This window comes from Herpailurus yagouaroundi, unplaced genomic scaffold, assembly GCF_014898765.1.
Source record: "Herpailurus yagouaroundi ecotype Mexico unplaced genomic scaffold, PumYag 140, whole genome shotgun sequence".
Lineage (NCBI taxonomy): Eukaryota > Metazoa > Chordata > Mammalia > Carnivora > Felidae > Herpailurus > Herpailurus yagouaroundi.
This window is the reverse complement of record NW_024412395.1, coordinates 56,624,640-56,651,690: the sequence shown is the minus strand read 5'-3', so window position 1 is coordinate 56,651,690 and position 27,051 is coordinate 56,624,640. Positions and strand designations below refer to the sequence as shown.

General features: G+C 35.4%; 1 protein-coding gene across 4 annotated transcripts in view; it reads left to right on the top strand.

Moving 5' to 3' along the window:
- LNPK (lunapark, ER junction formation factor) overlaps positions 1-18,960 on the top strand; it is a 75,615-nt gene extending 56,655 nt beyond the window's left edge. For 3 of the 4 annotated variants that reach the window (XM_040475450.1, XM_040475452.1, XM_040475449.1), the window contains exons 10-13: positions 7,222-7,327; positions 8,648-8,718; positions 10,096-10,266; positions 17,924-18,960. In XM_040475450.1, the coding sequence (XP_040331384.1) occupies positions 7,222-7,327; positions 8,648-8,718; positions 10,096-10,266; positions 17,924-18,162 (587 nt within the window). In that variant the 3' untranslated portion in view covers positions 18,163-18,960. Of the gene's footprint in view, positions 1-7,221; positions 7,328-8,647; positions 8,719-10,095; positions 10,267-11,837; positions 11,921-17,923 lie in introns of all 4 variants that reach the window. The other variant, XM_040475451.1, reaches the window with a different exon arrangement.
- Positions 18,961-27,051: the final 8,091 nt, after the last annotated feature.

The following is a 27,051-nucleotide window of genomic DNA, read 5'->3' as shown; positions in this document are numbered from 1 at the left end:
AATCTGGATTCCTTTTGTTACTTACTCTTACCTTATTGCACTAGCTAGAACCTTTAGTACAATATTAAGTAGAAGTGTCAAAAGCAGGGGCGCCTGGCTGGTACAGTTGGTGGCGTATGTGACTCTTGATCTTGAGGTTGTGAGTTCAAGCCCCATGTTGGGTATAGAGATTGCTTAAAATATTAAAAAAAAAAAAAAAAAAAGAAATTGCAAAAGCAGACATTCTTGCCTTATTGCTGATCTTAGGAGGAAAGAAGTTACTTTTTCACCAGTCAGCATTATGTTAACTGTAGGGTTTTTTCTGTTGTTGTTGTTATTGTTTTGTTATATATGGATAACTTTCATCAGGTTGAGGAAGTACCCTTCTATTTCTAGGTAGCTGAAGACTTTTATCAATAATGGATAATGGATTTTATCATTTTTTTTTCTGCATCTCTTGAGATGCTAATAATGGGGTTTTAGTTTATTTAATGTCTGTTCATACAGTGAAATACATTGATTTTTAAATATTAGACTATCTTGCTTCCCTGGGATAAATCCGACTTAGTCATGGTGTTTTATTTTTTATATATAGTGTTGGGTTTGATTTGCTTAAAATTTGTTAAAAATGTTTGCATTAATTTTCCTTAGGGATATTGGTCAACAGTATTTTTTTTTCGTATAATGTCTTTGTCTGATTTTGCTATCAAAAGTATGAGAAAGTATTCTCTCATCTTCAATTTCACAGACAATTTTGTGGAGAGTTTATATTATTTTTTCCTCAAATGTTTGGTAGAATTGACAGGTTGAAGCATCTGACTCCAGTGTTTTCTTTGTGGAAGGGTTTTTTGTTTTTGTTTTCAAACTAAAAATTCAGTTGAAAAAAAATCTACAGACTAATATCCCTTAGGAACATAGATATAAAAGTTCTTAATAAAATTTTAGCATGCTGAATAGTTACCGGTTTCTTGTTGAGTAAGCTGTGGTAGTTTGGTGGTCTTTCAAAGGATTTGTCTATTTCACTTAACTTTTGAATTTATTGGGATAAAGCTATTCATTATACTCTTATTATCCTTTTGATATCTTTATAATTTAGATTTATGCCACTTCTTTCATTCCTGATGATAGTATTTTTTATCTTACCTTTTTTTTTTTCTCTGATTAGTCTGGCTTGAGGTTTATCAGTTTTGATCTTCTCAAAACAACCAGATTTTCTCAATTATTTTTATATTTTCTATTTTATTATTTACTCTTTATTCCTTTATTCTGTTTATCTTGGGTTTCATTTGCTCTTCTCTTTTAGTTTTTTAAGGTGGAAGCTGAGTTCATGAATTTTAGATTTACCCTCTTTCATAGATGTTTAGTGTTATAAATTATCCTCTAAGTACTGCTTTAGCTGCATATCATAAATTTGATATGTTGTTTTTTCATTTTCATTCAATTCAAAATTCCATTTTGATTTTTCTTTGAACCCTCGGTTATTTAAATGTATGTTATTTAGAGATTTGTTATTTGGAGATTTCCTTGATGTCTTTCTGTTGGTGATTTGAAATTTAATTCTATTGTGTTCAGAAAACATACTTTGTATTTGAATCTTCTTAAGTGTACTGAAACTTGTTTTATGTCTCAGAATATCATCTGTCTTGGTAAATGTTTTATATTCACTTGAATACATATTCTGTTTCTGTTGAATAGAGTGGCTATAAATGTCAGGTCAAGTTGGTAGCAGATAGTGGTGTTCAAGTCTTTTATGTCATTACCGATTTCTGTGTTTATTCTGTCAGTTATTGAGAGAAAGCTGTTGCAATCTCCAACCACATTGTTTTGTGTGTATAAATAAGTAAATACTATTATATACATATATACACATTATATATATTGTGTATATATGTTGTATATACTGTTATACATATATTTTATATGTTATTGTGTATATATATTATATATACTATTATGTATACGTATATAGATTACATATATACCAAATATATACTTGTCTGTTTCTTTTTGTACTTCTGTTAGTTTTTGCTTCATGTGTTTTGAAGCACATTATGATGCATATGTATGTTTAGGATTATTGTGTTCTCTTGATAAATTGACTCCTTTGTCATCATAAATTACCCTTTTTTATCCCTGATAATGATATTAATATAGCTACTCCAGATTTCTTTTGATTAGTGTTAGGAAATTTATATATATTGTTTCTGTTATTTATTTTTAAACTATTTGTGTCTTTGTATTTTATTAAAAAAATTTTTTTTTAATGTTTATTTATTTTTGAGAGAGACAGAGACAGAATGAGAGTGGGTTAGGGGCAGAGAGAGAGGGAGACACAGAATCTGAAGCAGGTTCCAGGCTCTGAGCTGTCAGCACAGAACCCGACGCGGGGCTCGAACTTATGAACTGAACTGTGAGATCCTGAGCCAAAGTCAGACACTCAACCGACTGAGCCACCCAGGCACTCCAATGTTTATTCATTTTTGAAGGAGAGAGAGACAGAGTGTGAGCAGGGGAGGGGCAGAGAGAGAGGGAGACACAGAATCTGAAGCAGGCTCCAGGTTCTGAGCTGCCAGCACAGAGTCTGACGCGGGCTTGAACTCACAAACTGTGAGATCATGACCTGAGCTGAAGTCGGACGCTTAACCGACTGAGCCACCCAGGCACCCCTTTTTCACATTATTTTTAGTGGGTGTTTTGGGGTTTACATATATCTTATATGTATATACTTTAACTTACAGTTCACCTTCAAGTGATATAATACCAGTTCACAAGTAATTTGAGATTCTAACAACAGTATACTTAGGTTTCTCCTTTCCTGGACTTTGTGCTATTATTGCCATACATTTTACTTCTAGATATGTTGTAAACCACACACACAAAAAGTTATTTTTCCTTTAAGCTATCAATTGTATTTTAAAGGGATTTAAATAATGAAAGTTTTGTATATTTACCCGCATGGTAACCATTTTAGTTATTTTTCTTTCCTTTGTATAGATCCCACTTTCTGTCTGACGTCATTTTCCTTCTGCCTGAGGACTTCTTTTAACATGTTTACAGTGCAGTTCTGCAAATGATGAATTCTTTCAGTTTTGTATGTTTGAAAAAGTTTTCATTTTGCCTTCATTTTTAAAAGATGTTTTTGCTAATACGGAATTCTAATTGATAGTTTTTGTTTAAAAATATTGTTTTACTATCTTTTGGCTTGCTTATTTTCTGATGAGAAATCTGTCATTCTTATCTCTGTTTCTCTGTATGTAATGCACCTTTTTATGACAGTGTTTAAGATTTTCTCATTTTTAAAAAAAAAATTTTTTTTTTTCAACGTTTATTTATTTTTTTGGGGACAGAGAGAGACAGAGCATGAACGGGGGAGGGGCAGAGAGAGAGGGAGACAGAATCGGAAACAGGCTCCAGGCTCTGAGCCATCAGCCCAGAGCCCGACACAGGGCTCGAACTCACGGACCGCGAGATCGTGACCTGGCTGAAGTCAGACGCTTAACCGACTGCGCCACCCAGGCACCCCAAAGGTTTTCTCCTTATTACTGGCCTTAAGCAATTTGATGATCTGTGCCTTGGTGCAAAATTATTTCTTGTGCTTAGGGTTTGTTAATATTCTTGGATTTGTGGGTTTATAGCTTTCATCAAATTTGGAAAATTTTTTTTTTTTTTTGCAGTACTGTTTTCTCTGTCCTTTCTTATGGACTCCAATTATATGCATATTATGCAGCTTGCTGATGATTTACTTAAAAAAAATTATAGGCTTTTCTTTGTGTTTCATTTTGTATGGTTTCTATTGCTATATCTTCAAATTTACTTTTTCTTTTCCCTGTAATGTCCAAAGTGCTATTTATCCCATCAGCAGATTTTTCATCCTAGACATTATAGTTTTCATCTGTAGAAGTTCAGTTTAGGTCTTTTCAATTTTTCCATTTCTTTACTAACACATTGAATCTTTCCTGTAGATTCTCAAGCATATAGAATAGAGTCATAATAACCATATATTTGTCTACTGAGGCGCCTGAGTGGCTCAGTCAGTTAAGCGTCCAACTTCAGCTCAGGTCATGATCTCATGGAGCCCTGTGTCGGGCTCTGTGCTGACAGCTCAGGGTCAGGACCCTGCTTTGAACTCTGTGTCTCCCTCTCTGTCTGTGCCCCTCCCCCGCTCATGCTCTGTCTGTCTCTGAAAAATAAATACATGTAAAAAAAACCAACAAAATACAAAGCTTTAAAATAATGTGTATTTGTCTACTAATTCTATAAACTGTCATTTCTAGGTCATTTTTGGTTATTTTTCTCATTATGGGTTGTATTTTCCTGCTTATTTGCATGTCTAATAATTTTTAATGCTTTTTTTTTAACTTAATTAAATGTATGGGTCAATGCCCATCCCCCATTTTTCCCTCTCCCCCATCAACCCTCAGTTTGTTCTCTGTATTTAAGCGTCTCTTATGGTTTGCCTCCCTCCCTCTCTGTAACTGTTTTTTTTCCCCCCTTCCCTTTCCCCATGGTCTTCTGTTAAGTTTCTCAAGATCCACATGTGAGTGAAAACATATGCTATCTGTCTTTCTCTGACTGACTTATTTCACTTAGCATGATACCTTTCAGTTCCATCCACGTTGCCACAGATGGCAGGATTTCATTCTTTCTCATTGTCAAGTAGTATTCCATTGTATATATAAACCATATCTTTATCCATTCATCAGTTGATGGACTTTTAGGCTCTTTCCATAATTTGGCTATTGTTGAAAGTGCTGCTGTAAACATTGGGGTACAAGTGCCCCTGTGCATCAGCACTCCTGTATCCCTTGGGTAATCCTAGCAATGCTATTGCTGGGTCATAGGGTAGTTCTATTTTTAATTTTTTGAGGAACTTCCACACTTTTCCGGAGAAGCTGCACCAGTTTACATTCCCACCACCAGTGCAAGAGGGTTCCTGTTTCTCCACATCCTGGCCAGCATCTATAGTCTCCTGATATGTTCATTTTAGCCACTCTGACTGGTGCGAGGTGGTATCTCAGTGTGGCTTTGATCTGTATTTCCCTGATGATGAGTGACGTTGAGCATCTTTTCATGTGTCTATTGGCTATCTGGATGTCTTCTTTGGAAAAGTGTCTATTCATGTCTTTTGCCCATTTCTTCACTGGATTATTTGTTTTTCAGGTGTGGAGTTTGGTGAGTTCTTTATAGATTTTGGATACTAGCCCTTTATCCAGTATGTCATTTGCAAATATCTTTTCCCATTTCATTGGTTGCCTTTTAGCTTTGTTGATTGTTTCCTTTGCGGTGCAGAAGCTTTTTATCTTGATGAGGTCCCAATAGTTCATTTTTGCTTTGAATTCCCTTGCCTTTGGAGATGTGTTGAGTAAGAAATTGCTCTGGCTGAGGTCAAAGAGGTTTTTTCCTGTTTTCTCCTCTAGGGTTTTGATGGTTTTCTGTCTCACATTCAGGTCTTTCATCCATTTTAAGTTTATTTTTGTGTATGGTATAAGAAAGTGGTCTAGTTTTCATTCTTCTGCATGTTGCTGTCCAGTTCTCCCAGCACCATTTGCTAAAGAGACTATCTTTTTTACCACTGGATACTCTTTCCTGCTTTGTCAAAGATTAGTTGGCCATACGTTTGTGGGTCCAATTCTGGGTTCTCTGTTCTATTCATTGGTCTATGTGTCTGTTTTTGTGCCAATACCATGCTGTCTTGATGATTACAGCTTTGTAGTAGAGGCTAAAGTCAGGGATTGTGATGCCTCCTGCGTGGTTTTCTTCTTCAGTATTACTTTGGCTATTTGGAGTCTTTTGTGGTTCCATACAAATTTTAGGATTGTTTGTTCTAACTTCAAGAAGAATGCCGGCGCAATTTTGATTGGGATTGCATTGAATGTGTAGATTGCTTTGGGTAGTATTGACATTTTAACATTATTTATTCTTTTAATCCATGGGCATGGAATGTTTTTCCATTTCTTTGTGTCTTCTTCAATTTCCTTCATAAGCTCTCTATAGTTTTCAGCATACAGATCTTTTACATCTTTGGTTAGGTTTATTCCTAGGTATTTTATGGTTCTTGGTTAATGCTTAGTTTTTGAGCGAGACAGCGCGTGAGTGGGGGAGAGGGAGAAACAGAATCCGGAGCAGGCCCCAGTCTCTGAGTTGTCAGCACAGAGCCCGCCATAGGGCTGAACTCACAAACCATGAGATCATGACCTGTGCCTAAGTCAGATGCTTAACCCACTGAGTCACCCAGGTGCCCCATCATGTCTAATAATTTTTAATCTGATATCAGGCATTGTAAGTTTTATGTTATTGAACACTGGATGTTTTTATGTCTCTATACAAAGGTCCTCTGAATGCTTCCCCAGTGACCTGTGAGTTATGAAGGTTTCCACTCTGGTTGGTGAGAACGTGCTATACTTTGGGCCCATGTGAACACTATTACCTTTAATATTTGGGGGCAATTCTTTCTCTGTCCTCAGTTTCATCATACACATGTACCAATCAGTACTCTGTTGAATAGTCTCGGGGATCCTCTGTAGATCTTTGGTGTTCTTGCTCTGTGCATTTTCTTCTCTCTAGTACTCTTCCTGTAAACCCAAGCTGCCTTGGTCTTCCTAGAGTTCCAGCTTTATCTTCTCAAACTTAGGGAGACTGATACATTTCAGCTGGATTTACCCTCCTTGAGCTGTTGCCTAGAGATTTTCTCCAGGCAACAAGCTGGGGCAATTGTAGGTTCATCTTATTTGCTTTTGGTCTCTCAGGAATCTTTATCCTACCTTGCCTGATTTTTAATGTCCTTACAACTGTTTCATAATATATTTTGCATAGTATTTTAGTTGTTTTAGGTGGAAGGTAAATCTGACCCCTGTTTTACTCTATTATTGCCCCAAATGGAAGTCTCCTAATTTGTTATTACATAAGATGTTAAGAATCTGGGCATTTTAAAAATTAGTTTGTACAGAGACCAATGTAGCTTCATTTCTTAATAGATTATGTTGACGGTTTTGATATAGAACATAATTTAACATATTTTGTAGTATATATTTTTAATGAAAACCTGAATGCTCTGAAGAGATTTATAAGAATTGCTATTATTTTTGTTAAAATCTTTCAAAATTCTGACAAGCATGGATAGTACTTGGTAAGTTAATTAAATTTTAAATGTATTTTATACATATAAATAAATATATGAGTAATATTTAAATATGTATCATGTAAAAATAACTATATAAATAAATTTTATTGTTCCTTTACTAGGTCTTCATCCTCCAGGTCCACCTTTAGCAAGACCCATTCTCCCCCGAGAGCGAGGTGCTCTGGACAGAATTGTTGAATATTTAGTTGGTGATGGTCCACAGAACAGGTAATGTTTGTTAGGGTGGTAGGTAAATGAAAATGAAGAAGTTTATTGGTCAAAAGGGTGTGTGTGTGTGTGTGTGTGTGTGTGTGTGCGTGCATGCACACTAGACATTCTATGGTTTTGTGACTCCTGTTTCCTTATTTTAGAACATAATAGAATATTTTATGCCCCTGTAAAAGAGAACATACTCAGTTGTTTTTCAGTAAGAGTTTTGATAAAATGCAAAAAAAATATAGAGAGAGAACAAAAACTGTTGTGACCCTACTATAAGATTATTTTTAGAGAAATTAAATCATTTGTTTGAAACTTTTAAACTTGAAGAGCACACAAATAGTGAAAACTTGGTAGTTTGTAAGAAATGGGGTTTTATAGATGTCAGTATGGGAGTCGGTGATGGTAATGATTTTAATGGCAACGAGGACAATTTAGATATGTTTGACACTATGGTTTTCAAAATAGTTTTCCAATTATTATCTTATTTGATTTTTACAATAAGTCTAGGAAGATAGGGGTGATGTGAGCAGAGCAACTGTCATAATATAGACTTTTAAAAAATACTTCAGGATAGTAGACTAGAATATTTGACAAGGTTATTGGTTAATATTATTTCAATAAAAGGACTAGAATTTAATGTTAATGTAATAATTGTATATTATTCAAAACAGACAAGTTGTTGTTTGGTTGGGCCAAGTGTTAAGTGCATACACAGAGAACAGAGAATGTATAAATAGGAAATGAGGAAGATGTATAACTAGGATAGACACAGCAATCGTGATGTTTGGAAGTTAACCTTTGGACTGGACTAAACAAATTCATTTCTTTACTACAGACTTCTCAGAAGTTTTATTTTATTTTATTTTATTTTATTTTATTTTATTTTATTTTATTTTATTTTATTTTATTTTATTTTATTTATTTTATTTATTTTTCAGAAGTTTTAATAACATTCATTGTGAATCACTAAGGGGTTCCATCTTTTCCAATCTAATCTGACCATGGATTTTGGGTCTGTTAGCCTCAGAAATATATGTTAGGAAGTACTGAAATTTAAGTGTTCTGTTATTGAATATGTTTGTTACCTTAGTAAGGATATATTCATTTGACTGTTGCTTAGTTTGTTTTTCGTTTTGTGTATAAATTATATTTTAGAAAGGTTGAAATTTTGGCTGTTATGGTTAAAGGGTATTGTTTATTGTTTACTAAGTAACATTTAGTCTGTTATGGCATATTTAGCTGTGTAAAATATTAGTTAGCTGTGATGGCTATTTTCATGGGCTTTGTCTGCATTTGTAACTGATCTGTTCATTTTTCCTTTTGGTGTAGGTATGCCCTTATATGTCAGCAGTGTTTTTCTCATAATGGAATGGCTTTGAAAGAAGAATTTGAATACATTGGTAAGAATTATTGGGCGTTTAGATTAAAATATTTTACTCTTAAATATTTCATCCTATGCCAAGTCCCATGTAATGTCACTTTGTTTTAGGTGCTGTTTGTATTGTTCAGGCATATTGTCCTTATTTTAGAACACAGAGCAAAGCAGGAACAACAATGCAGGTTTTTTCCTCATATAGTGTACAACTTCTAGGTCTTTTCAAACTTCATTGTGCATCAGAATCACCTGAAGAGCTTTTATTTATTTATTTTTTTCAACGTTTATTTTTTATTTTTGGGACAGAGAGAGACAGAGCATGAACGGGGGAGGGGCAGAGAGAGAGGGAGACACAGAATCGGAAACAGGCTCCAGGCTCTGAGCCATCAGCCCAGAGCCCGACGCGGGGCTCGAACTCACGGACCTCGAGATCGTGACCTGGCTGAAGTCGGACGCTTAACCGACTGCGCCACCCAGGCGCCCCCCTGAAGAGCTTTTAAAAATACCATGCCCAAGACCCACCAACTAAGAGTCTGTTTTAATTGATGTGGGTCCAGGCTTTTTTTTTAAGCTCCTCAGAGGATTCTCATGTGCAGCCACTATTAAAAATTATTGTGCTAAATTACTTATGTTTCTTAAATATGACATACTATAGTTTCTTGGGCACGTGAGCAATGTTCTGGATTTTAAAATCCCTAATGATTATAGTGACTAGAAATGTAATTTCTGTAATACATTTGGATCATTATTAATACTGTTTTGCTATTAGATAAACTGCTGTGTAACTTACCATCTTTTCTGATTTATTTACTTACTTATTATTTATTTATTGTTTTTTAAAATACAATTTATTGTCAAGTTAGCTAACATACAGTGTACATAGTGTGCTCTTGGCTTCGGGAGTAGATTCCCATGACTCATTGCTTACATACAACACTCAGTGCTCATCCCGACAAGTGTTCTTTTCAATGCCCATTACGTATTCCTCAACCCCCCCCCATCCACCCTCAGTTTGTTCTCTGTATTTAAGAGTCTCTTATGATTTGCCTCCCTCTCTGGTTGAAACTACTTTTTTCTCCTTCCCTTCTCCCATGGTCTTCTGTTAAGTTTCTCAAATTCCTCATATGACTGAAAACATATATCTGTCTTTCTCTGACTTTTCTGTTTTAAAATTAATATTCTAATTCTAATAATAATTAGAAATTATGCTTTAAAATTAGCTTTTGTTAGAGCACCTGGCATTATTATTAAAACTAGATGTAGTTTCACAAGGGATAAATAACTTTTGAAGGGTTCTTTGACTATTTGCAAAAGTAATCTTGAGAATGATCTGATTAGTCCTTGAATTTTTTTTTTTTTTTGGTTTGTGGTTTTGTTTATTTTTTAAAAAAATTCTCTGCAGCTTTTCGATGTGCCTACTGTTTTTTCTTGAATCCTGCAAGAAAAACTAGACCTCAGGCTCCAAGACTTCCAGAGTTTAGTTTTGAGAAGAGGCAGGCAGTGGAAAGCTCAAGTTCAGTTGGTCCCTTGCCCTCAGGAAGTGTGATTTCATCAGAGAACCAGACCAGTGAAGGTATGAATATGTTAATTAAAAAGTTTTATCTTTTAATAATGTTTGCTATTTAACATTAAAAGCATAATGCTTTTAGATAAGAATGGATTAATTTATCAGATTTTGCAGCATGCATATATCAGCTATTGCTCTGATACTCAGCCCTCCTGTGTGATTGGTATGATGTGTTTCAGTTTTAAAATGTAGGTTACCCTGTGTTAAGCAGCATCCACCCACAGCTGGGTAAACATTGTTTATGGAGTGACATCTAGGAACTGTTGGGAGATTTGACTAGTGATACTTTCATGGAATCATTTTTTCAATTTATTTAAGTGAAGCATGTTATAAGAATTATGCAACTACTTGTAAGGGTAAAATTCTGCTATAATTTGTAGTTAACATTGATAAAATAGATTTGTGCCTACCATTGGAATTGGTAAGGTTACCAGAAGCAAGAAACTTTGGAACTGGAAAGTCATCCTTGGCATTCTTTGGATAAGTATGTTGATAGGACTGGTGTTTCTTTGAAACAATTTATTGAGGTGCACAAGATTTAACATTGCTGTTGTATGCCTTTGATGTAAAACAACCTTTTGCAAAAGAGAAACAGAATTTATCAGAATTCATTGGTTTTTAGGATTCATCTTTAATTCTGTTTTAGGACTTCTTGTGGAAGTTTCATAAGCAAATGGAAAAGATGAGGTGGAAGATCTGACTATTAATTGCCAACTGTTTCTTGTTAATATTAGGTGGGGAGCTATTTGTTAAGCAGCTCCTAGTCATGGAGATGCTAAAATTATGGCACAGGCCATGATATTTTGGTGCTATGCCTGATGTAGAAAAAAATCCATATTAGAAGTTTAGTTCACATAGTGTATTTAGCAGTCTGTATTCATCCTTTTAATTTCTAGGAATTCTCATTTATAGATATTTGATTTCTTCTTTATACAAACACTGAGTAGTGAAAAAACTGCTTTAACTGAGAACAATAAAGCAGTGAATTTTCAGATATCAGAAGGTTAATACAAAAATTTGAGTATCTTTTTTTTTTTTTTTTTAAACTTTGAAGAGTGAACCTAAAATACGTGTGTTGATTTGGACTTGGCTTTTGGCTTACTAACATGCATCAGAATGAATTTGAACACAGATAGCCATGACAAGAAGTGTGTATACTTTCAACACTGAATCAATACATTCACTTTCTCCAAGTCTGCAGTATCAACTCCAAACATATCACATTTTTTCTTTTGCTTAAGTCATGCTGTGAAGCAGATTATTGCATGCAAATCACCTGTCTTGCTATTGCAGCCTCTTGGAACTGAAAACTAAGGAATTTCATACTGAAGATGCCTAGAGGAAAATTTGAAGTCCTTTCCATAAATAAGTAACCTTGCTTATGAAAGCTAAAGTGAATATTTGAAAGCCAATAGTTGGGACACACACACACACACACACACACAAAGAAACAAAAGGAAAAACAGCCAACAAAATAAAAATCTTGATGAGTCCCATGCTTTATATCTTCTCCCAGGGTTGAGATGGATAGTTAGCAAACAACACCCAGCTATACCTTTCCTTCTCATCAAATCTAGGAGGAGCAATACCCCAGATGTCTCATTTTCTATCTGAAATCTCCAGAACGAAGTCTAACTGGCTCAGACTCAGCCCTAATAAGGTAATGTTTATAGGTGAAGACAAAACTTGAGGCAAGGTCTGACAGCTGTGTAGTGCTGGAAACTGAAGCAACAATTCCATTTGGTTGAGACGATCTTTGGAGGAGTAACTTTTTCATACTTCTCTTTGGATTCATTGAAATGGCTATGAGAATTTTTTACTTCTTTGGCTTTCCAGAAGATTGAAACTTTTCTCCAAGACTCTGTCTCAGCACTGTGATACACAGTTATCATTTCCAAGCTGCAGTTCTTTAGTAGACGACTAGGAAGTATTCTGATGAAAGATGAAGCTGCATTTGTTGTGAATGCTGGCGGCATACCCTTAAGTCTAAATTGAACAGTAAGGCCATATCATCTCAATCGTTTACTTTTGGTGCCAAGAGCCAGTATAATGGAGGGCTTATATGTCTGATTTCCACATTCTTGATGTAAAAACTTGAGGTCCAAAAGAAAAAAAAAAATCTTTCCTGCTTTTATTTTCGTATTTTTTAAAAGTAGTGAAGTAGCTCCTTAGTAATTATAGAAACTGCAGAGATTAGGTGATTGAATTCACAGATGGAACTAAAAGGTAACTTTTTTCCATCTGGATTTTTCTTTCAACAAATATTCTATAACCATTTATATGAATAATCTTGAATCATTAGAAGCAGCCTTTTTTTTTTTTTTTCAATCTATGATATAAGACTTTGAAATTAAGTTTTGTCTTGATTCTGCTACTGGAAGATTTTGCATTTAGGATGAGACACAAGGTTTTTGAAAAATTTTTGGATCACTCTTTAGAACAACATATGAAATGTTGGAAAGTTTTCATCAAAGAAGGAGACCTGGAAGAAATTTCTCCCGTTAATTACTTATTTGGATTCCTGGAATTTTTTTTCTAGAATTGTGTGTCCAGATGCTTTGGTAATAGAATATTGAAGAAACACAAGAAGTTAGGACTATGGATTTTCTTTTTATCTAGGAGCATACTAGATGTGGTATGCCAAAGTAATGAAGTACTTTTAGGTTACTGGGTTTCTTTTATGGCTAAATGAGTGGTGCAATAATACCTGAATCTCCGCTAATCCACATTAAAGTGGTTTATCAGTTTTGCTTTGTTAAAATGTGCTTTCCAGAATACTTGATGTGTGGCGTTCTTTTTTGTTAACTATGATAATAATTAGAAAAAGAGATTTCTGTATTGTTAGTGTACCAGTACAGTGATTTTAGGTTAGCATGTTTGAAAAATGTTAATGTTGTTCTAATTGCTCTGTTGTATTTGTCTAGCTCATATGTAATTATTTTAATAAAAAATAGCTTTTGCTTAATTGGAAATAACTTGCTAATAATAAAACTCATGGCCTTTAATCAATATTATCAAAAATAGTAAAATTCATTTAAGGTGAAATTTATTTTGGTAATTGATTTCTGCTTTTTTCTTTTAAGCAATATACTGTTACTGTTAGGTATGTTAAACTAGAGAAAATTCTATTTTTAGTGTTGTTTGTTGTGAGGCTCTAGGAAATTGAACTATTTGATAATGTAAACTTTGTTGAATTCTGTGTATTTATCAGATCCAAAAAGCTTGTACCTTTGTTGATATTTAATTATGTACAACTTCCTCAAGGTGTATATTTGCCTATAGGATGTTTTTGCATGTTTGTTTTAGACACAGAGATCTTATGCCCTTCTGATTCTCTTTTCTAAAACGCTTTCACCTAATAGTTTTACATTGTTGCCTAATAATGACATTTCTTACTCATCTAATGGATTTTTTTTTTTTACCAATGCTAAATAACAGTACTATTGTTAAACAATATTCTATTGCTCATTATGAGTTATTTTCTCATAGGTGGTTTTTATTTAATTGAATTTTATTCATTGAACTATTGGGTTAAGTTTTGAGATGAGATGAGATTCATGTCTTTGTTCCTTAATATAAGTTGACCATTTTCCTCAAGGCAGAAAAATCTTGTAAAAACTGCTTTGCTTAAAACCTATGAGTTAGTTCAAAGACAAACTGTTCATTCTATTTGAACAAATTCTCCTTTGGGTAAGTTTTACACATATAGTGGGTACTGATGTGTGGGCAAGGCAAAAGTTTGATGCATTAGCAAGACAAATTTTTGTTATTGTAAAAGGAATAAAAAGTAAGAATCTAAATGAATCCACTAAAATATGAAGGGTTTTCAAAGGCATAAACTAAATAGAATCGTGGGGGTTTTTTCCCTGTGGAAATTATATATTTCTAAAGGGAATACATGAATTTGTTTTGCTAGACTATTCTTTAGTTTTCTTAGAAAATTATTCTTTCAAGAGCTAGAATAAAAACCTAAAAGTAAGGTGATGTTCTTACATGTTTTTGCATGTGCATGGTTTATAGATGAGGCAGTGGTATTTGTTATACAGTTATACTCAGTTTTATGAGTTTGAGTTATCTAGCTGAGTTGAGGCTTTGCCCAAACCAACTGGAAGCCAATTGTTACAATTTGGTAGAGAAAGCTTTTCTCTCAAAGATACTGAGGTGAGAGTGGGGCAGGGGGTAGGAATGGGGGAAGGAACAAATTCCATGGGTCATTTTTGTTTTATGATTGTGATATGTTGGTTTCTTAACATTATGCTTGCCAAAACTGATTTTTAAAATTGTCTTACATAGGTCATTCAGGTAACTTTGTTTTAATTTTGGTGTTAAATTGGTTTTGCACAGGGGAGAAGAGGCCTGTTTAATTAGTGTAAGCACAAAGGCTGGTTTCTGTTTTAGTATTTTCTGCCCAGATGTTGACATCTTTTGTAATGTATTTTTTACCACCAAGCTGTTTTAAACTACAACTTTGCAGAAAAAATTTGCTGTTTTTATTAGAATAGGCAAATGATATTCTCCCATAGAAATAAAGTAAATTTAGAATACATTTAATGATCTTATTATAAAGCCCTGTGGTTTAGTTATTAAACACGTAATTCTCTGTTAATCTTGTACACCTAATTCACTTAAATCTTATTTGGATGACTTTTCACAAAATGGCATTGGCACCTAAAAATCGAATATTTATGTCATTTAGACTTATGTCTGCAATATAGGCATCATGACACATACTAGTTTTTCTGTAGTATTACTAGTCTTAAAATGACTTTTCCGCAAATTAACCTGGGAGAGGAGAAGTAGTCATTAATAGCTTTTTGAGTATTTTCAAGCCCTACCCATAATTTCACCAATTTTTAGTATTCTGTGTATTCTTTGCAATATGATACAGTATTGACAAGCAAACTTTGTGTATGATGTCATTTTCTTTTTTTTTTAATTAAAAATTTTTTTTCTTTAATATTTATTTATTTTTGAAAGACAGAGAGACACAGAGCGTGAGCAGGGGAGGGGTAGAGAGAGTGGGAGACACAGAATCTGAAGTAGGCTCCAGGCTCTGAGTTGTCAGCACAGAGCCCGACACGGGGCTTGAACTCACAAACTGCGAGATCATCACCTGAGCTGAAGTCGGTTGCTTAACTGACTGAGCCACCCAGGCGCCCCGATGTCATTTTCTAATTATGATAGCCCATGGTATTTCTTAGAATTTATCTTAATAGACATTTACAAATTTAAGTATTGTAGTACTTCTTTTTGTGTTATCTGCTTTAAGACCCCAGAATTTTTAAATTAAATTGGATTTGACCAATGATGTGTCTGCTTCTGAAAATAGTTACATGACAAAGCTTTAAGATGATAAACAATCAACTTGAGTACTTCTGTTTAAGTTCAGTACTGAGGCAGTTGGTCAGACAATGTGACAAATTACATGGGCCTCTATTCACTTAAACACATTTATTGGTGAGTCCCGGATTCTGAGCTTTTTCTTTTCATTTTGTGTGGCTTTATTGTTTTGTTTTGTGGTTTTTTTTCCAGAAGGCTTTCTAAAATATAACAAATGGTAAAGTTCTTGGCAAGTAAGAACTCTCAATGGCCAGAGAGTTGTGGAAAACCGTGACTCTTAGAATTCTACCCTGGATAAATTCTGAGAGGGTAGAATTACAAATGGTTGGCAACTCCTGAAGTTTTCCACTGAAGAACTTGCTTGCCCTTGTGGCAGAAATGCTCTGTACATGTTTAGAGAGTTTCATATGTACTTTCTGCTTTTCCTTTATGCACTGGAACATTCATATAACAAAACTCAAACAATCTACTGCCTTTCTACCTTGAGTTTTGGAAGATTCCAAGTGGTACAGCAATGTCATTTTCAGTTCCTTTTAAGATGAGAATAGCATTTTTGTGACAGTTGACATAAATAGGATTTGTGAACATTACTCACTACTTTTGGGGATCATGTGAATTTTCATACAGTAAAACCTCATTAACTTGGATGTTCCCAACTGTGGAATTTTGGCCTTTCATTCTATATATGAAAGAGGGAAGGAGGTTATAACTAATTCTGTAAACTATAGTCCAAGATATGTTTAAAGACATAATTACTTTATGTGAATTACTATATATGTAATTACATAATTACTATATATGTGAAATATAGATAATTTGTATTTATTAAAACTGATAATGGTAAACCACGACTTTGTAAGACCTCCACCTTTCTGTGTGCATACAGCACATAATTTCTTTGCAAAACTATTAACTAATTTTATTTATTTAGCAAGACTCTGACCTGTACTGTAAAGGAACTAAACTTGAACTTTTTACTAACGTAAACTGGATTTTCCTCCGATTTTTTGAATTAATAACATTTGTAGTGTATCGTTAGGGATCTTGTATGAGCATAATAAAATCTGCTTATTTGTTTAGCTGATGTGATTTAACGATATTTCTCCTAGCAAGGATATTTGTTACTATCTATTACAAAAACAAAAGCTAGGTTTTTATTTTTGACTTGGAAAATAAGAGGCCCAAAGCTTTCTGCTTCTGACATCTTCCCCTCCCCACTGGCATTTAATTTTTTAAACTTTAAAGAATTAAAGGGACTTTATTGAATAAAATAATAATAATAATTATTAGGGATTTGAGTTTAATGAAACTCAAAAGAGAGTTTAAAGGGAGTAAATTTTCAGGTAGGAACCAAGACCCTCCCTTAGCTTCTACTATGGCGACAGGGGCCAAAGACCCTTCCCTTCTCTTAGTATTCTAGGTATATAGCATATTCTGACCCAGAGGTTTAAATCCTGAGAACTTGTCTTGCAGAGGGTTGAAGGGAGACTTTTCATGGGAGAAGGTAGATCCAGATCACCCCAGTCTTTGGATAATAGAGATGCAAATCAGTGTGGGGAATAGCACAGCCTACACACACACACACACACACACACACACACACACACACACATATTTATTGTTTACAGGGTTGCCTGGGTGCCAGGGACATAGTTCTTTCAGGAAACATGATCTGGGAGTTAATACATTGGCCTCATTTGCTGTACTGTTTTCTTATGGCACATAAATCTGTTGGAACTTAGTTTGCTTTATTTGGACATTTAACTTTCAAATACATCTTTAGGAAATTTCCTGAATATTGTGAAAGTTGCTAAATTTTAGGAAAATATAGGGCTTTGGGTAAAAGTGTGTTTATGCATTTGTTTTCCCTAAATTGTTTTTTTTCATCCTTCATTCATACCAACTCATATATGGGTATGCTACAAGGAGTTAAGTACATATTTTATTTTATTTTTTTTAAATTTTTTTTTTCAACGTTTATTTATTTTTGGGACAGAGAGAGACAGAGCATGAACGGGGGAGGGGCAGAGAGAGAGGGAGACACAGAATCAGAAACAGGCTCCAGGCTCCGAGCCATCAGCCCAGAGCCCGACGCGGGGCTCGAACTCACGGACCGCGAGATCGTGACCTGGCTGAAGTCGGACGCTTAACCGACTGCGCCACCCAGGCGCCCCTAAGTACATATTTTAAAAGATTTTAAGGATAATGTTGGACCATTCTTCTGTTTCTTAGTTCATGTATGTGTGTGCTTATCTTTTGTTTATCTTATTTAGCAGTTTTAACATTTGGATATGCCTAAAATCTTGACTCTTTATCTTTTCAGAATCTTTAGAAGAACAAGATGTTCTTGATAACAGTACAGAGCAGACAGATGAGAAAATACCAGATACAGAGCAGACAAACCAAGGGATTGAAAAAATTTCTGGCACAGAGGACCCGGAGGAGAGACAAGAGACCGAGAATGGGGAGACCTCGGTGAATGAAGCCCAATCAACAGTTCCCAGAGTGGATTCTATTCCGAATCCTGAACTCAGTGGAGAATCTTTGATGGCAGTGCAGTAAATGCTTCCACGTGCCTTCCACTGGACATTTGTCGACTTGTTGATGTCAGTTGTTGCTTTTTAGGTGCTGCTTTCTTTTTTTCCCCTCTAAGGATGTGCTTGATATCATTTGAATTCAGATTACTTAGCTATTTCAATATGTCAGAATTGTAGCTACTGGGTATTAAATTAAAGGCAAGGGATATCAGTAAAGGAAGATCCTTTGGAGTGTACAAAGACCCACACTGTTTAGCCAGCTTTTAGATGTTTTCTTCCATTCTAAAAGTAAACAAACATAGCATTCTTGTTTTCTCTATGTGTGACCTGTAAATAATACCCATTTTGACATAGGAAGAACTTTGGTTATGAGTAAGTTCTAATAGTGTTCGTTTTAAGGAATGAAACCCAATTAAGATTTTAAAGAATTCATTATCAAAAATGGATAAAATTTTAATTCTTGAGATATTTTCCAGGAGGGGAAATGTCTGTTTAGGCATTTACATTAAGTGGTATGAAAGTTACAAATAACTATATAGGCATTGGTACGAATTCTCAGTAAGAATGCAACTGAACAGTCAAGTGCAGTGTTTCTTTTTGATGTTTCTTATTTTGCAGCTGGGCCAAAGGCACATGATGTATATAATTAGCTTATGTTTACATATTAACATATAGGAAATATCTCTGCACTTGACTGTACTTGAATTCTGAGCATTATTTATACTTGTAAAATAATGGTGATATTATAAGTGAATTTTGTGCTCTTGTGTGTGTATTGTTAAGGAAAATAAAGATGATCTGGCAGCAGTTTCTTTTTGTTAAATATCTAGACTTCTTCAGACAGTGTCTTGGTAGATGACTTGGCTATCTGAAAAATCTTAGTAAGGGGAGCTCACAATAAAATTAATCCATAGACTCTCCTGAGAGCAAATTTTGATGCTTCTGTTCAGACCAATTGCCTTTCAAACTCAGAGAAATAGTGACATGTAGACGTTCTAATCAGAGATTAGAGTTTCCTGATTCGGGAAAACCTTAAGCCATTTGTAATTTTTAATTTTGAGAGACAAAGAAGTACTGTGAGAATAGGTAGTTACTAGTAGTTCATTGGGTTTAATATATGTATTAACTGGCAAAAAATTAGACCCAGAATGGTAATTCTCATACCTTGCATACAATGTGGTTGGTTATCTTATTTTCCTTTTATCTTTCTTCTCCATTATTCAAAAAATTGAGATCAAGTTATGCCAAAGGGAAGCATATACAGGAATGGTACATATGGGAAATATTTCTAAATTGTACGTAGTTTATTAAAAATTTAATAAAATAATATTTGTTATTAAAAATTCATATTTATGATTTAATATCTTATATATGATAGGTATTTTAATGAACCCAATCTGTTAATAGTCTGAGGCATTATGGCACAGGGACCAGAGTTTTTGAGATTACAAAACGCTTTAAATTTCAGCTCTGCAGTCTTGGGCAAGTAACTCAACCTCTCTGAGACTGGTTTTTCAACTGTAAAATGGGAAGTATGATACCTACTTGTTGGAGTATAGGGAAGGTGAGAAATAATTTGTATAATAGGCCAATTATTCATAGATAAGCAGATGGTAGCATCTTATATTATTGATATCCTTGTGAAATATGAAGGGCTATAAATTCTTCCTCTTGCAAATAAGGAAATGAAAAAATAATGTGAACATAGAATTCAGCTGCTCAGAATCAAGCCAGTATTCTCTGCATCAGCTTTTCTCTATCTTATACATGTATAGAAACACATAGATTAAGGAAATAGGAACCTGAAGCTGTGGAATATCATCTCTGAATGTAATTTTTTTTTTTTGGGGGGGGAGTGAATCCATCAGATTTTGTACGTTATGGGCTCATAAATATTTTAGTAACATCTTGTTGAGTCGTCTTGTTTTAAAACATTCAAATTCTGATATACATTGCTTGAAAATGAGTATTTCAGAGAAATATAACTTAATGATAGAATCAAGGAAATATTATGAGAAATAACTTTGCAAGAAATGTGGAAGAAGGTTAAAAGGGGATTAGTAAAGTTAATGCAATGGGTAACATGCTTACCCATTGTATAGTGATTGTATAGTACGCTTGAAAACAGAAAAGGTTATTCTGATATTGTAATAAGTAGTTAATGGTTCGCGAGAGTGGTAAAATGTTCTGATTCTTAAGACTACTATAAGAAACTACTATTGAGGCTAGGAAAAACAAACTATTGAGTGCCATTAGCTAGAGTGAGCTTTCCTACTAAGAAATGCTCAACAGATATTTTCTAAACTCTTCTCACTGTGTCCTCAGCATGATCTAGAAACGTGGTCTGGCTGCTACCCCTCCATGCCTCTTCCACCATTTGCTACAGCTTCACGGGCCCTTCCAATTCTGTGACCATGCTAAGCCCGTTCCTGCATTAGGTCTCCGCTTAAATGGTCTCTTCTCAGAGAGGTACGCTCTTACATTCCTGGTCTAAAGCTGGCCTCTGCCTGTTGCTCTCTGTCGTATCACTCAATCTCTACTATTGGACACTTTCAGTATTTTATTTGTTTACCGGTTTACAGTCTGCCTTCGCAACATAAAATCTGTGTGTGCAAGGCTCTTTTTTTGTCTTACTCACCGCTGTATCTCCAGGTCTAACACAGTGCTTGACACATATTTATTATGTGAATGAATAACTTGTTGCTAAATCCAGTGAAAACTCTCAGTCCTTAACTTATTTCACTGTTTGGCAGTATTGACATTGCTGAGCATTCCCCTTGGTTTGAAACACTTTCTTTTTTTCTTTTGGCTTTTGACCTCTCACACTCTGGCCCCTTTCTCTCAGCGTCCTTTCTCTCAGCGTCCTTTCTCTTTCCCTGTGCGCCCATTAAATACTGGTGTTCCATAGCTTCTACCTAGTGCCACATTTTTTCACTCTGCATATTCTGTCCCTGGAGGATGTCATCAACCCCATGGATTTAATTAACACCTGTCTCTCTGATTCTCAAATCTCCAGCCTTGATCTGTTTGCTTCGCTTCAGAGAGATATATTCACCTGCCTTCTTAATGTCTCTTACAATCAGTATATCAAAAAACGAACACCATTTTCTCCTTCAGACCTTCAAAACTTTCAAACATTATGTGTTTGAACTACAATGCCCATTCAACCCTTTCCCCCTTTTTCTTATATCTTCACTGTCAGTTTCTGTCTCCAAAACATCTTCGAGTTATTTTCTCATTTTTCCATCCCATTAACATTACGTCAATAAATGATAATAAAACATTTGCATTCTTCCTCTGTGCCAGGCAACATGCTAACTGTTGTATGTATCTTATTTTATTTGTTCTTTGGCATAACCCTGTGAGGATTTTTATTTCTGGATTATAGATGAGAAACCTGAGCTGTAGAGAGAGTAAGCAACTTGGGCAATGGAAAAATCTGGGATTTGAATGTAGGCAGATTACTTCAGAAGTCTTGCTCTTAATTACTGTTGTGCTGCCTTCTAATTCAGGCTTCCATTATCTCCACACTGTCTCTTCACTGGTTTCTATCTTCAGTCTTGCCCACTTGCTATTTATGATGTGCACTATAGCCCGAATGAATTTTCAGAATTGGAAAAGGAATCCTGCTACCATTGCTTAAACTGTTCTATGATTCCTCCTTGTTCTTGGGATGAGGTTCAAACTTACTGATTGGGCCAACAGAGCCTGTGTAATTTTGCTTCTAGAACACAACTATTGCCATTGTTTTCTGGTCTCCCCGCTCCCCTCCCCGTCCCACTTTTAATGTAGCTGTCCTAATGTTTTCTGTGGTTTGCATATGCAAAGTTTTTTTTATAATCCCCTAGCTTCCTCTTCCCGTGCTTGGGATATCCCCCCACTCACACAGACATGGGGACACTCAATAAATAGTTGCCAAATTCCATCAAAATACTAATAGAACCCACATTTGGAAATTTTGCTAGTTGTTAACCTATGCCTTTTATTGCTGAAATTTGTCTTTTGCATTTTATTCATTAGATACACAATGTTATGGAGAACACGACTGAGTCAGGAGACTTAACAGCTTTGAGTGTATATGTGTTTTTGTGTGTGAGACAGAGAGAAAGGGAGAGATATTCTAATTATATGATGATTGTCATTAAGTATTATATGCTGAGTGTGTCAGAAAAGCTAAATGATTTAATGTCACAGGAGTAGCTAGCATCTAAACCAAGCTGGAACTCAGATCTCAGCTCTTAATGCAGGATACTTTATACTGAACCATCCATTTCACACTGCCAATCAATAATAGTGTTAGAGTTTAAGATTACTTTAAAAATGTAACCTGTTTTCTTATTTTTTTCTAATATTACTTTGCAAAATTATAATACTACCTGTTGGATCGTGTGCAAATCAGTCAAAGGGTCAAAGAATGGGGGTAATTTACAGAATTGTGACTGGCTATTTTGAAACAATCATGGAGAACAGAGCTGCTTTAGAAAATCGGAAGAAAATAATGTGGTAAGTTATTCTATGGTATAACTTCAATTCATTGTAAAAATTGTAGAGATTTAGATATAGTTTATGGACTCCAAAATAACTATTAATATATATAAAGATGATCATGAATTGACGATCTGCTAAATCTTAGTTTGTAATTTGACTTCTTTCGAAGTGTTTTTTTTTTTTTTTATGTTTGTTTATTTGGAGAGAGAGAGTGCGTGGGTATGTGTGAGTGAACGGGGGAGGGGCAGAGAGAATCCCAAGCAGGCTCCATGCTCAGCATGGTGAGCTTGGAGCCTGACACAGGGCTCAGCCTCACGACTGTGAGATCATGACCTGAGCCAAAATCAAGAGTCAGACACTCAAGCTCTCAACCGATTGAGCTACCCAAGCACTCCTGTTTCAAACTTATTGAAGATCTAAATTTGTCAACTCCACCTACCTGATAAGTAAATGTATTCAGGCTCTGAATTTAGAAAAACTTATAAACAGAGCAAAGTATGTTTATTAGAATACAAACATAAGAGTAAAAATTAAAAAGAATAAAAACCTTACTAAATTTTATTGCTCCATAAACTATTAATTTGTCTCAACCTAATTTCTTTCCTCCTCAGAAGTGAATCTACATTTTCTACTTTGATACTATTTAAAAATGTTTTTTTAAAAATTGTTGGGGCGCCTGGGTGGCTCAGTCGGTTAAGCGCCCGACTTCGGCTCAGGTCATGATCTCGCGGTCCATGAGTTCGAGCCCCGCGTCGGGCTCTGTGCTGACAGCTCAGAGCCTGGAGCCTATTTCAGATTCTGTGTCTCCCTCTCTCTGACCCTCCCCCGTTCACGCTCTGTCTCTCTCTGTCTCAAAAATAAATAAACATTAAAAAATTTTTTTTTAAAAATTGTTGAATTTATTGGATAGTAGGTATCCCCCCCAAGTGCCCTTTAGTTTGCCTTTGTGTGAAACTTAGCTTCCACTTAATTTTCCATTCTTTGTCCAGAGGTCCTGCTATGTGGTTTAATTTATACTACTTGTAGACTTTAGGAGAAGAAAACACTATCTGCTTATATAATTCTATATTATTTGATGTTTTTTACAACCTAGATTTTCTGCTTCATTTTTCTCTAGGTTTTTTTTTTTTTTATATTTATACCTTCCTTTTTTCTTTGGCAGCAAAAATGGTAGAAGTTGGAAGAGCTCTGAGAAGATTAAAATGTATTCTCAAAAATCTCCCTCATAAATTAGTTTTTTTAAGTTCTTATTCCAGGATTATATGGGAACAGGCCAAATTTTCAGCTGCCAAAGACTTTTACCAGATCCCTGGCATTTGATTTAGGAAAACTAGGGAAAATAATTTATTTTTGTGAAAATGAATATTTTTATCTTAGTCTGATTTTGAAGGGTGAAGAAAGTGGGGACTTAACATTTTTTGAATACCTGCTCCTGATGAGGCCCTGGGTGCTAGATACTTTCACATACATCTCTTACAACCATGTGAGGAGGTGAAATCTTATCAAGCAGGAATTAAATTAATTCCCCAAGACCTCTTAGTTTATGGATGTTGTAAATGGAATCAGAACCTAGGATTTTTTTTTTTAACCCTTTTTTTAAAAGTTTATTTTGAAAGAAAGAGTATGAGGGGGAGGACGGGTAGGGAGAGAGGACGGGGAAAGAATCCCAAGCAGGCCGTCCACTGTCAGTGAAGAGCCGGACACAGGGCTCGAACCCATGAACGGTGAGATCATGACCTGAGCCACCCAGGCGCCCCAGAACCTAGGATCCTTAAGTCCTTGTCCTAGTCACTATCTGTGAGGCTTCTCTTTTGCTGGGTGAAAGAATAGATTACTGTTCTTTCGGATTTCTCATATTTTTGTGATGATTCAAGTATTGCTTCTTCAGGACAGTCTTCTCAGCTGAACACTTGTCTCTCTACTCACACACCCTCCCCTTGAAATTCCTTCATAACATTGTCTCCTACGCCAGACTGTGAACTCCTTGAAGGCAGGCCCATATCTGTTTTTACTTGTCAATATATTCCTAGTGGCTGGCATGTAAAAGACACGATAAGTTAGCTGTTGAATGGGTCGTATGCACACCCAGGTGCGTGCAAGTGCACACACACACAGAGTAGGAAATAACTGCTGTAGTCTTCGTGCAGATTTTATAGTGTGGGCAATTCTGTAAATCTCAACTTTGAATTATTGAGTAGGGAGAGGGCCAGATAATTCGATCCTCACAATTTAGGTGAATTTCAATAGTCTCCTTTGTCTTTTTTGTTTTTGTTTTTGTTTTTGATTCATCCATCCATATTGCCGTAGGAGCTTTCTAAAACACAAGTTTAAAAACCTATTCTAAGATTCCTTTGTATACGGCTGACTCCTTAGGCGGCCTGGGAGGATACCCTAGTCCAGCTTTCTCTCCCACTGCTCTCCCTTATGCTCTGACCACAGATGAGTGTTTGGTGCTTCTGAGAGATGCTCTGCACTGAGCTTACATGATGCTATTCTTGTTAAGCTCTCACTTCTTTTAGCCCCCCGTTTATAATCTTCTGAGTGACCTCTTTCTCAGCTTTCCTAAGCAGTTACCTTTTGTTCTCATTGTACCTTATACATTCGTATGTAACTTACAGTCTCCTGACCTCTTGTTATACAGTCTGCCTCCCTCATTTGATTGTGAACGCTGAGGACAGGCTGTGTCCCCCCGATTTGTGTTTTCTCACTCGCGCTCTCCTCAAACAGCACAACACAAAACAAAACTAAAACCTGGTGTGGTGCCTGCTCCCTGTATGTTTAGAGAGTCGATTCATATAAATAAGTGAGACACCTGACCGGGTCAGCCCCAGTGGCTGGTGTGCTCCTTCTATTTTGAAACCCCTATAAATAAAGTAACTGTGGCTAGAAAGTGAGAAGCACTAGCTCAAGATCTGAGGATATGGAAACTGTGAGCACACTGAGGGTGGGGAGGGTTCGTTTGTTTTTATATTCTTAGTGCCCAACATAGATGCTCAGTAACTGAATGAACCGAACTGGAGATAACCAGTGTGCTAGTTGGTGGGATTACAGTGTGGAAGCTGTTCCCTAATTCACGTGAATCCAATGTTTGGGCAAGGTTTCTAAATTGTATATAAAACAACGTGGTTTAACCCCCATTCTCGATGATCTCTACGTTCCCCACCCTATGATCTCATATTTAACTTCAAATGGGGTATTTTTTTTTTGTTTTTCTGTTTATTTTTATTATCTCATTTCTGACCCATTTAATGTTATGACTGATGTTAATTTAGGAACTTTCTGGATTAAGTAGGTGCTTTTTTGATACCGTATCTGGTGGAGTCTGGATAGACACACTCACAAAATACAATTTAGGAATATTTCCTCTTTCATTATATAGGTCATTGGAATTGAGACCTTAAAGCTGAGTGCTTGCCTCAAAAAAAAAAAACACAAAACATTAAAAGGTATTGTATACTGCACATGGCAAGTATTAATTACAACTTGCACTCATATGATATATTTTGTGAATTATAGTCGGCTAAGTTATTTATTTTTCTAAAAATGAAATAGGCTATTTGTGCCTTATTGTCTCTAGCAAGAATTCTAAAGCCTTTGCCTACCTTTCAAGAGTTGACACATTTTATTAAATTATAGCGGCTTGCTTTTTAAAAAATATTTTTTCCTAGGAACCAAAAGGACTCAAAGTTTGGAATGAACTTGTATTCTTGATTATGACTGTTCACACAACCAAATAATACACGAAGTTTTAGAATAGGATGCTGTGAGTTTTATAAACTGAGAACAGGCTGAAATAAAATTGATATGCTTGAAACATGTTTTGGGTGGATGTTGTGGATTCTTTTCAGCACTTTTTTTTTTTTTTCTTTTAGTTTTTGAAGACCTGGACTCTGGGTTTGTATGATCTTTCTTCTTTTCAGTAGGCAATCTCCTGCAGTTGGGCTTGATGAAATTAAATAGTATTTTATGTATTGAAAGACAACCACAATCATTACTAAAGTGTGGGGATTTTCTCTTTCCTGCTGCTCTCCACCTCTCCCTACCCTTCCACACACACCCCAACCACCAAAGGGGAGAGCATCAGGTTTTAGTAGATTTGGGTATGAGTGACTTATCCACCCAGCAAATGGTTGTAAGCAATAGTTCAACGCAAGCGTGAATATCCAGCACTCCTTTCAGGGTAGGATGGCACAAAACTACTAAACTGTCTGTTGGGACAGTCGTGCTATGTATTAGGAGCTGGAAGAGGAGAAGTGGGGAGCAGATGATTTGTCTTAATAAAGAAGCTGAATTTAGGGCTGCTGTGTTCCAGATGAGTAACAAGAGGTATGGCAGTCGCTACTTCTGTTTTTAACAGTGCCTCCAGTAGACATGTAAACAATTCACTTTGTTCATTATAGGTTTTATTGTCTCTAAAGAGTGATTT